The sequence below is a fragment of the Taudactylus pleione genome, unplaced genomic scaffold, assembly GCF_031769625.1.
Source record: "Taudactylus pleione unplaced genomic scaffold, aTauple2 ptg000517l, whole genome shotgun sequence".
NCBI classification, from domain to species: domain Eukaryota; kingdom Metazoa; phylum Chordata; class Amphibia; order Anura; family Myobatrachidae; genus Taudactylus; species Taudactylus pleione.
In genome coordinates, this window is record NW_028284919.1 from 3,521,171 (window position 1) to 3,533,030 (window position 11,860).

Genomic DNA, 11,860 nt, shown 5'->3' on the forward strand with positions numbered 1-11,860 from the left:
CGATGTGCGCACCTTTATGCAAGGTGTTGTCCGCATTCAGCCGCCCTTTGTTCCACCTGTGGCACCTTGGGATCTGGCTGTGGACCTGAGGGCTCTCCAAGGACCGCCGTTTGAACCACTGGGCTCAGTGGATCTTAAATGGCTGACAGCTAAGACTGTTTTCCTTCTGGCTATTGCTTCGGCCAGACGTGTTTCTGAGTTAGGGGCTCTTTCTTGTAGACCCCTTTCTTGGTTTTTCATGGGAACAGGGCAGTGCTCCGCACTCGGCCCGAATTTCTTCCCAAAGTTGTTTCCCAGTTTCATGTTAACGAGGAAATCGTTGTTCCGGCCTTTAACTCACCGGGTCTTTCCATGGGTGAGGCCTCTTTGGATGTTGTGCGGGCCTTAAGGACTTATGTTGACCGCACTTCTTTGTTTAGGAAGTTGGACGCTTTGTTTGTCCTCTATGGCTTCCGTAAAAAGGGTTGGCCTGCTTCAAAGCAAACTTTGGCAGCCTGGATCCGTATGGCTATTTCTGAAGCTTATCTTCATGAAGGCCTGCCAGTTCCTCCTTCTCTGAAGGCTCATTCCACTAGGTCTGTGGGTCCTTCGTGGGCAGCTCGACGTGGTGCCTCGGCAGTTCAGATCTGCAAGGCTGCTACGTGGTCCTCTGTCCATACCTTCGTGAGGTATTACAGGTTTGACACCTTCGCCTCTCAGGATGCTTCCTTCAGGCGGCGGATTCTCCTTTCTGCACAGGAGCGTCCCCACCCTTAAAGGATACTGCTTTGGGACATCCCCAAGGTATCCTGTGGATACCCTATGGACCCTGAAGTAGAAAATATGAGATATGGTAAGAACTTACCCTTGTTATCTCTATTTCAACGAAGTCCATAGGGTTCCACAGGACTCCCGCCCTGTCGCACCTGTGCTGCAGATGGGCTTTGCTCTGGTCACTGGTTTTCCATCTCCCTCTGGTGAGAATGTGATTCTTGTATGTGTCCAGATCTTTTTTCTCTCTCTTCCTTCTCCTCCTCCGGCCTATGGCTTGATAACTAACTGAGGTGCCTTGGCTCGGGGGCGGGGTATAGGAGGGGGACCCTAGTGCATCCTGGGAGGCTGAAAAGCTTAACTCTATGGTGCCCAGCGACTGAAGTCACACCTATACCCCAAGGTATCCTGTGGAACCCTATGGACTTCGTAGAAATAGAGATAACAAGGGTAAGTTCTTACCATATCTCATATTTTCTTCAGTCTTTTTGTGAATAGGCATTGAGTCAGAAAATACTAAATAACTTTGCCATTTTAAATATATAGCGCTTGGCCACATTTATGGGGCTTTTACTGGGCAAAGAAACCAATATCTGGTGATTAGAGTGTTATATTTTGCATGTTATAGTCATTGCTGATGGGGATATGGGTGACCATGTAATTGAGAAACTGGAAGGAGTACAGTCAATCAGCCTTTTAGTGATAAAGGGGGTGATTTGTGTCTGTAATCACCTGCCGATCATATAAGGAATCCACAAAGCTGGTGAAAATGTATGCCTTTAGTAGCTTTAAATCTCTTCAGAAGATTCAATCTTCATTTATAAAATGTACATGATAGGAGAATTTATTTCAGATCAGGTCTGCTGTCAGAGTGTGAAGACGGCGCATATAGGTCTAACCGGACCCAGAAGACACACCAAATGTAAAAGAAATAAATTATTTAATTAAACATAAAAAATCAGTGTCATATAAATTGATGGTCAATAATGCTAATAGATTAGATGGTCAATACCAACAATAAATTTACTGCAGTAAATTTGATAAATTGATAAAAGGAAGAAAATTGCACATATAAAAAAATTAGGATTAGAGCACCAGCTGTAAGCTCCAATCACATAAATTAATCAGACCAATGAATCTGTTAATATACACTTCTATGTGATTGAATAAAGTCCTCCTCAAGAATAAATATATGGCCTATTAATTGCATCAAATTGACAGTTCCATTAATAGGAATCCATGCTGACATAAAGTCTTGTATCCAATAGTTAACTGTAATTGCAATATTGTAACAGATGATGTAGCCAATGTTAGCAACAGTATGTTTTCTCTCTAATGAAAGAAAGGGTGAGTGTTTATTCATATAAATCCTCCTCTAGCCCACCTAGGAATTAGGCTGGGAGATAAGACGTAAATATGTCTCTCACCTAGTGTTCTTAGGTAAATGCTGCTGTGCATTGGATCTGAGCCGTGAAGAGTAGAGCAGTAAAGCCGTCGATGCGCAGTGTGAAGGGGAATGATTCCCGTGTCAGTGCTGGTTCGTAGTCCGCTAGCTGAGATCTAGCTGCGGCTGTAAAGCGAGGAATCCTGAGCAGTGGTTGAAGGCTGTAGCTCTACGGAGGCACTCACATGGAGTATTTCAACCCCGGAGCATACCGCTGTCTGCGGCCACAGCAGAGGACAGTAGGCTAAGCCGGCTGGAGTGGAAACAAGCTTTACTTATGGCTCCAAAAGTGCTTCAGCAAGGCAGGTATACAGATTAGCTTGCAGGGACACCCTTAACACGTTTCTTTCTCTGCTGAGAATTTCTTCAGATCCTTCTGAAGAAATTCTCCTTGAACCAGCAGCTGTCAGACAGATATTTTTTCCTAAGTCCCCCCGGGAGCCCTAAACCTAACCCTCCCCCCCGCGGCTGTCCGTGCTCGGCGCCCGGCATCACTTCGATCGGGATGCCGGGCGCCAGTCTTCCGGCATCGGTAAAATGACAGGCATCTAGATTTAGACGCCTGTCATTTAACCCTCGCTGGGATTAAGCAGTCGGGAAACCGGCTGTCGGGATTAGGTCCGCCAGATTCCCGACTGCATACCCTTCTAAGTAACTAGACTAGAATAATCACAAGCTCCAGTGGGTATCAGAGCTAACAGAATTTGCACTATTAGCCAATAAAAGGACTGAAATCAGCTCTAGGTCCAAGTGGCAGTGTAGTGGCACTGAGAAGGGAGAGGGAGGTAGATTTCTAGGGGTCGTACCAGGGCACCGCTCTGCTTAACAGTTATACAATATTATTAGCAGCTAAGAAATTATATTATATTATGATTCAATAATTTTGTTGGGTCAGGGTTTAAACTGCACATTTAAAGTCCAGATTGGTAAATCATACAAAGCTATCACGATTTCTATAGAATTGTAAAATGTATAAATAAAAGTAAAATTTAAATCTTCTTTCCATTCTATTTTTCCCTTTATTTCAAGGGAAAGTATAAGATAAGGAACTGCCGTCTGCAATATTACTTCTGTTACCTTTTTTAAAAAACCTAACCTTATTAAACTATCATTATAATTTTCTCATCTTTAGAGGCATTGCTTCTTTGTTGTAAAGGAATCCTATCCTGAAGTGTTGCCGGGCAACCATAGTAACTGCGTGAAGCATAAAAGATGATTTTTATTTTTATTTGGATTTATGAAGTGACAATTTCAGACATTGGATGACTGTTGTAAATAGCAAACGAAGCCTATTTCTGATGGATCTCTTGCACCTAGCATGGGGCTGGGGCAAGTGCTGATACTAATGAAGATGGTTGCGGGGGCTGGAGTAAATTCAGTGGGTGGCGCTGCTTCCTACTGTACTTTCAGGCGAATGGACCCACGCGTTACAGAATCTCGCAGTAGCATAAGGTAGTAAATCTGGCTTCTGCGGCTGCCTGCAACTGAAGCCACTTTGCGGCTGACTCAGAATCAGCCCCCACTATGCCACCCAAGAATATTATGATGGACAAATTCCCTGAAACCCATTATTTTAAAAGAGGACAGCCAACACATAAGAGGGTAAATTTACTAATGTGCGTGGTGGTTACAGACGACCCACCTCAACAAGGGACGTCCGTTCTGGGTTCCAAATTGGGTCCTGTTGACAACGGACGCCACTCTTCGGGGTTGGGGAGCAGTTTCGGGTCCACACTTGTTCCAGGGCAGGTGGACGCCGACAGAAGCGGAGCTTCCAATAAATATCTTGGAACTCTGAGCGGTCTTCAATGCTCTCCAGCAGGCACATCGGCTCCAGGGTCACCCGGTGCAGGTCCAGTCGGGCAACGCTACCACCGTGGCCTACATAAACAGGCAAGGAGGAACCCGCAGTCGGGCGGCTCTCGTAGAGGTCTCTCGGATCCTGGTTTGGGCGGAGCGCAATCTTCCGGCCATATCAGCGGTCTTCATCCCGGGAGTGCTAAATTGGGAGGCGGACTTTCTAAGTCGCCAGGACGTTCATCCGGGGGAATGGTCCCTGCACCCGGACGTTTTTCAACTGCTGGTGGACAGGTGGGGTCTTCCAGAGATCGACCTCATGGCGTCCCGGCACAACAACAAGTTGCCGGTGTACGGGTCTCGCACAAGAGACGAAGGGGTGTCTCTGGTGGATGCTCTGTCCGTCCGGTGGACGTTCCTGTTCGCATACCTGTTCCCTCCGGTCTCCCTTCTTCCACGGGTAATCCGGAAATTCAAACAGGAAGGAGGGACGCTCCTGTTGATAGCTCCCGCGTGGCCCAGACGACACTGGTTCTCAGACCTTCAGGGTCTGCCCGTGGACAGTCCTCTGCGGTTGCCTCTACGACCGGACCTTCTGTCTCAGGGTCCTTGTCTTCACCCGGACCTGACTCGGCTGTCTTTGACGGCGTGGCTGTTGAGATGGCCATGCTGAGGTCCCGGGGGTTTTCCAACTCTGTGGTGCGTACCATGTTGCGAGCTCGGAAACCGTCTTCCGCGAGGATATACCATCGCGTGTGGCATACGTTCTTCCAGTGGTGTCGACCGAGAGGTTATGCACTGCGGGAGTTTCGTCTGTCTCAGATTCTCGCCTTCCTGCAAGCGGGACTAGATCATGGGCTTCGCCTTGCTTCTTTGAAGGTACAGGTTTCGGCCCTGTCTGTCTGGTTTCACTGTAGGATTGCTACAATCCCGATGTGCGCACCTTTATGCAAGGTGTTGTCCGCATTCAGCCGCCCTTTGTTCCACCTGTGGCACCTTGGGATCTGGCTGTGGTCCTGAGGGCTCTCCAAGGACCGCCGTTTGAACCACTGGGCTCAGTGGATCTTAAATGGCTGACAGCTAAGACTGTTTTCCTTCTGGCTATTGCTTCGGCCAGACGTGTTTCTGAGTTAGGGGCTCTTTCTTGTAGACCCCTTTCTTGGTTTTTCATGGGAACAGGGCAGTGCTCCGCACTCGGCCCGAATTTCTTCCCAAAGTTGTTTCCCAGTTTCATGTTAACGAGGAAATCGTTGTTCCGGCCTTTAACTCACCGGGTCTTTCCATGGGTGAGGCCTCTTTGGATGTTTAAACTGCACATTTAAAGTCCAGATTGGTAAATCATACAAAGCTATCACGATTTCTATAGAATTGTAAAATGTATAAATAAAAGTAAAATTTAAATCTTCTTTCCATTCTATTTTTCCCTTTATTTCAAGGGAAAGTATAAGATAAGGAACTGCCGTCTGCAATATTACTTCTGTTACCTTTTTTAAAAAACCTAACCTTATTAAACTATCATTATAATTTTCTCATCTTTAGAGGCATTGCTTCTTTGTTGTAAAGGAATCCTATCCTGAAGTGTTGCCGGGCAACCATAGTAACTGCGTGAAGCATAAAAGATGATTTTTATTTTTATTTGGATTTATGAAGTGACAATTTCAGACATTGGATGACTGTTGTAAATAGCAAACGAAGCCTATTTCTGATGGATCTCTTGCACCTAGCATGGGGCTGGGGCAAGTGCTGATACTAATGAAGATGGTTGCGGGGGCTGGAGTAAATTCAGTGGGTGGCGCTGCTTCCTACTGTACTTTCAGGCGAATGGACCCACGCGTTACAGAATCTCGCAGTAGCATAAGGTAGTAAATCTGGCTTCTGCGGCTGCCTGCAACTGAAGCCACTTTGCGGCTGACTCAGAATCAGCCCCCACTATGCCACCCAAGAATATTATGATGGACAAATTCCCTGAAACCCATTATTTTAAAAGAGGACAGCCAACACATAAGAGGGTAAATTTACTAATGTGCGGGTTCACAAAGTCGAGATTTTGCCCATAGCAAACACTCAGATTCTAGCTATTATTTTCTATAAGGTACTAGATAAATGATAAGTAGAATCTGATTGGTTGTTGTGGGCAACATCTCCACTTTTGTAAACCCACACTTTAGTAAATATACCCCATAATTGTGTATTCCTGGGGAGAATGCTTATGTAATATAATCGTAAGCCAATCCCTATATCACTCAGATGTGTACAGTATCAATTTAATGGAATTGCATTTGGTAAATTGCATGAAAGTATAGAGTGGAGATATGAAATAAAATGATAAATTAGCAAGTAGCATAAACTTGTTGGAATAAGTCCTGGAATTTTTATTATAATACAACAACTTAGTTTAGATTGCTAATTTATAAATGTATTGATGGCACAATGGTGCTACTGGTATAATATTTGGGGCACTGCTGTTGAAAAGAGCCGTGGTGCAGCTGATATAATATTTAAGAACACTGTGAGTATTTAATGGCATAATAATAGGCATAGGTGCCATTGTTAGCAAGATTTTAAGTTTAGTATATTCTTCATACTCCCTGTCTGGGGCCCATTTATTTTGTCCATGTCTGCCACTAATTATCAAAAGTTATTGTTTGAAAGTAGTGATGAAAGTTGTATCTCTAATACGTAGTAGCAACATAAATAAGACTATTCTGAACAAATCTGTCACATTCCAAACAGATTTGGTTGTTCCATGTTTGTATAAGGTTTGACAACTCTCCCCCTATGTGAGATGCCAAATTATTAATTTTCTGCACATTCAAGCACATTTCAGAGCCACCAACAACCCTCTCTTGTCACCATACGTATAATGCATCTGCCCACATTAGCTCAAGGACCTTGTGGCTCTCTGGCTCTTGTGGAACTACCAAACAGAAAATTAACTACCAGTGGCTGGATGAGCATGCTGGGATTGTTAGTACCACAATCACTGGAGATCCATAGGTGGTCTACATCTGGCCTATGTGCACACAATGTATACTGTAGTTCCTACTTTCAAATTCACAAGTCCAGTTACACTTTATTTAGAATGCCAAATCCACATGATCAGAGTCTACACTAAGCACACTTGTCAGTGACCTCTTTGTAACTGATATAAATGTCTGACCCATCCTTTCATACCACACTTTAGTACTATAACCACTACACAAATGTGTCCAAGACAGTAACCAAAAATACCACCACTTGTTATAGTTAATGCCACAAGCAGCATAATACCACATACTGTACATCCAGCCATCAACACCCCCATTACATTGCTATAATCACTGAAGGTACCAGGCAGAACCCTGTCAGCAGTCTGTCATCCTCCCTCTCGGCATGTTAATATTATTACAGTGCATTGTAAATATTTTAAACACAGTAATCTGTGACTGATTTAAAATGTTCTACATATACCACCTACTCTATATATAGCTGTGATTCCAAATGAAAACATGCACTATATAAATCTTGCTTGCTTGTTATCTGATTCACTGCAGTATTTGTAGAGCTTCTGACAGCAACAAAACAGTTTTTAGGATACACCGTACATTGTAATGATTCCAATCATTTATCTGAGGCGTGGGAGCAGTGTTCGCCCACTGTGCATTCGCTCTGCATCGTACTGTACAGTATAGAGAGCTCAGCTGGTGCAGTGCCCTCACACTAGAGAGACGTGCACTGTGTGTGCAGCTAGCAGTCATATGGTGATAGGTAACTGTCCCTACGGGTGCAGTTTAGTGACAGTGTGTCTCACTGCTGGAAGGCTGGAATCACTTTGACGTAATAACCATCTCCCCCTTTATAAAGCTCTGCTCACCCTTCCCACACTCCAGAGCTCCGCTTGCATGCTGCTCGCCAGGCTGGGCTGGATTCTGGAGCAGCCGCTTGGTACCATCAGAGTGTCTCTACATTGCGAGGTGCTAACCTCCCTTCTGTATGCCACCCATACCCGGGATCTGGAGAGTCTGATGACTTCAGCACCACAGACAGCTCCGCACTGAAGCCTAAAGTGAATGGGTTGCTTTCTGCATTTACATGTTCCGATTTCTGTCAATGGCAAGGAGCCTGGGCAGCTGATATCATGTATGTGCAGGGTACGGGCACATAGCGTGTGCAAACTTTGTGCCAAGCTGTGCAGCTGGGCACTGCCAGGAATCCTCACTGGGTCATAGCAGCATGGTCCGGCTGCCTGGTATGCTGGTGACAGGTGTGTTTCCATATCACAGGAGCTGGATTGAGATATTTATCAAGGGCTCATCTGTTTCCTCTAGGTGATATTGCTCATGCTACCGCAAATGAGGATGGAATGGAACATCACAGTAATTGCTAACGGGAGCTCAGGGTCAGATAACTTGAACAAGTATCGCATTTCTGTCTTCAGCGTCCTCATATTAACTCTGCTGGCTATGCTGGTTATTGCCACCTTCCTATGGAATGTATTAGTGCTAGTTACCATCTTGAGAGTAAGAACTTTCCATCGGGTTCCTCATAATTTGGTGGCCTCGATGGCCATTTCAGATGTGATGGTAGCTGCTTTAGTGATGCCCTTAAGCTTGGTTCATGAGCTGAATGACCGGAAATGGAGGCTGGGCAGGGTACTGTGCCACATTTGGATCTCTTTTGATGTCCTCTGCTGTACGGCCAGCATCTGGAATGTGACAGCTATTGCTCTGGACAGGTACTGGTCTATCACTAGACACCTGGAATACACCCTAAAGACTAGAAAGAGGATTTCTAACATCATGATACTGCTGACTTGGCTGCTGTCTGCAGTTATCTCTCTGTCTCCTCTCTTTGGATGGGGAGAAACCTATTCAGAGGTAAATGAAGAGTGTAAGGTTAGTCAGGAACCCTCTTACACAATCTTCTCCACTTTTGGAGCTTTTTACCTTCCACTTTGTGTGGTTCTGTTTGTGTACTGGAAAATCTACAAAGCTGCCAAATTCAGAATTGGGTCAAAGAAGACAAACACAATCACCCCAATGCCAGAAGTGATTGAGGTTGGTCCATTGCTCTTTGTGTTTAAATCTTTGCTCACCAGGTGAACCAGATCACGCTTTGTCTAGTTTACTGATACAGTGAACCATAATTTAATTTATACATTTAATTTAATATTTTGTTCTATGCATAAATTTACATTTCACATACACTGTTCAAATCACCTACAGTGTAAGTGTAACTCATAAATCATTCACACATTCTCAATACCATACACTTTCTGTAAATAGATGCACACACATGTAGTTTTGTGTGTATGACTGTTTATATTATACTATTATATAAAATTAATATACAACTTGATATTATTATTTGTGGCAGTATATCATCATAGCTGTATATAATTGCACATGCTGGTGCTATAGTTACTGCAAAATAAATAATAATCTGTTGTGTATCTAGTAGTAAATCCCATTCATGTTTCCAGACTTCCCACTGATTGTGTTTTCTTGGATACTTGAGAGTAACCTTTGGCTTATTACTGCACTTTGCTTCCACCAGTGTGAAGTGTTATAATCTTGGCACTATTATTATTTTGGTAACACTTTGCCTTTAGGTCTGGTCCTGACCAATTTGTTTTTGAACAGGTTAAAGAAGCCTCTAACCAGCCTCAAATGGTCTTCACAGTCCGCCATGCCACTGTAACTTTCCAAACAGATGGAGACACATGGAGGGAGCAGAAAGAAAAAAGAGCTGCCCTCATGGTGGGAATACTCATCGGGGTCTTTGTTCTTTGCTGGATCCCCTTCTTTATAACTGAGCTGATTAACCCTCTATGTTCCTGTGACATTCCTCCTATTTGGAAGAGTATATTCTTGTGGTTGGGCTACTCAAATTCTTTCTTCAATCCTTTGATCTATACTGCCTTTAACAAAAATTATAACAATGCATTCAGAAACCTTTTCTCTAGACAGCGGTGATAAATCTCTCTGTTGTGCTGGAAATTACATCATCAAGCATGCTTTAAGCAACCATTATGTCTTCATTCAAGGACTTCAGCACAATTACAGCAATTTACTCTTATGGACTGGAATGCTTTAATTATCACTGAATCCAAAAGATCTATAATAAAGCTTGTTTGGAGGAGACATATGGGGAATATAGGAAATTAAATCAGATTAAGCATTTAAAAGTGTCCAATACTGTATGTTTTTATTCGCTGAGTGTATAGAGATATCAACAAAGAATCCACTTGAGTGACACAGTAATACCCCTTTTACACTGCTGCGATAAAACGGGTTATTGCTGGGTCTACCCGGGTCACAGTTAAGTGTAAATGGTCCCTGAAAAATAACCCGGTTCAGGTGACCCAGCAATTCAACCCAGTTAGCTACCAGGGTTGGATCCAGGATGGACCTGGGTAATGGTGCAGTGTAATGAGCGCAACCCGGGTTATCCGACCTGGGTCATGCCTAAAATGAGCTGATTGGGGGTTGTGGAGCAGTCACTGCCCACTTTTTATGACCTCACAAATTTAGCAGGGTAGACCCACATTCAGAGTGAGTGGGGCTGACCTGAGAATAACACAGATCGATGGTGCTGTGTAAATGGTGTCTAACCTGGGTTGCAACCATGTCTGAAAACCCAGGTGGGACCCGGGTTTTTGGTGGAAAAGAGGTATAAGTGAGTTTGTAATACTCATCCCGAAACTCTTGGAAAGGAAAGCTGAACAGAATTTTCTTGGCTCCTATCTATATTTACTAGTAATTAATTCTCAGTATTTCTCTTTGGGATGTTCTGCAGCAGCTAGATGATATGCTACTCAATTTATTTAATGGGTGATAACTTTTCTAAGATGGTCTAAAGCATTTGTCCCAGAACTCATTATTTTGCAATCCTTGATCTTGATCTATAAATACAAATCATTCTTCCTCCTCTCTCCTTTGGAAGAAATCACTGCATTTTGCCAAACAAGCAAAACCGTACAGCTGACAAGAGTTCAGCTTATTGAATTCACCACTTCTATTAGGTCTCCTGGGGGAATAAATGTGAGGGTCAGAGAAGACTTAATAAGCTCATTTCAAGGAGGATGTTGTATTGTATATTTATGCATGAGAGCAATCCAACATGCCAGGGGTATATCCTTTTTTAAAGACTTTGTAATGCATAATTAATGCATATATACAAAATAAAACAAAAAGATTTGTTATTTGGGTTTGCTTCAATAAACAACAGTGTAAGCACACACAAGTGCAGTATAATATATAGATTCTTGTCATCTGTATCCAATACATCACCCTTTGCTGTCACTGGGAAGTGGTCTACCTAGGTAAGTACATTTCAAACAAATGCAAAGGGTCAATCTAATTAATTTTATAAAGCTGCTTATATGCACATTGGTAATACAGTAGGTCATAATATGTAATATTTCAGTCAGTAAAAATCTAATTCTGCTGTCAAAAAATAAGCTGATTTTCACTCTTTTGTTTAATATATTTATTGCCTATTTTTTTTACTCAAAAATAATTCATTATTGATCTATTATCTAATGTGGATATATCATGTTTTTTGTAATTACCTAATTAAATATTCACTGAAATTTACTATAGTTTATTTGTATTTATTGATAGCAACAGAATAAGGTATTGTTGTTGTCTACTGGCAAGTGAAACTCATTTTGCTTAATATTGCAGAGTAAACCAATGTTGCTAGAAGCAGAATTCTACATTAATCCTATATTGTCTAGTATCCAAGATCAGGAGGTTAGCAAGCTACTGTACATACATTTTTGCTCATTTTTATATACAATTGTAAAATATGTACACATATTTTACATCAGCATACATACACAAGTGCTATTTAATATGCTGTGTCTGCACAAATGAAGATGAACTG

The 11,860-nt window shown here is 42.8% G+C and overlaps 1 protein-coding gene across 1 annotated transcript; it reads left to right on the top strand.

Moving 5' to 3' along the window:
- Positions 1–7,880: 7,880 nt before the first annotated feature.
- HTR5A (5-hydroxytryptamine receptor 5A) lies at positions 7,881–11,417 on the top strand. Its single transcript, XM_088450347.1, has 2 exons — positions 7,881–9,027; positions 9,613–11,417. The coding sequence occupies exons 1-2, from the start codon at positions 8,311–8,313 to the stop codon at positions 9,943–9,945; spliced, it is 1,050 nt and encodes a 349-aa protein (XP_088306473.1). The 5' UTR covers positions 7,881–8,310; the 3' UTR covers positions 9,946–11,417.
- Positions 11,418–11,860: the final 443 nt, after the last annotated feature.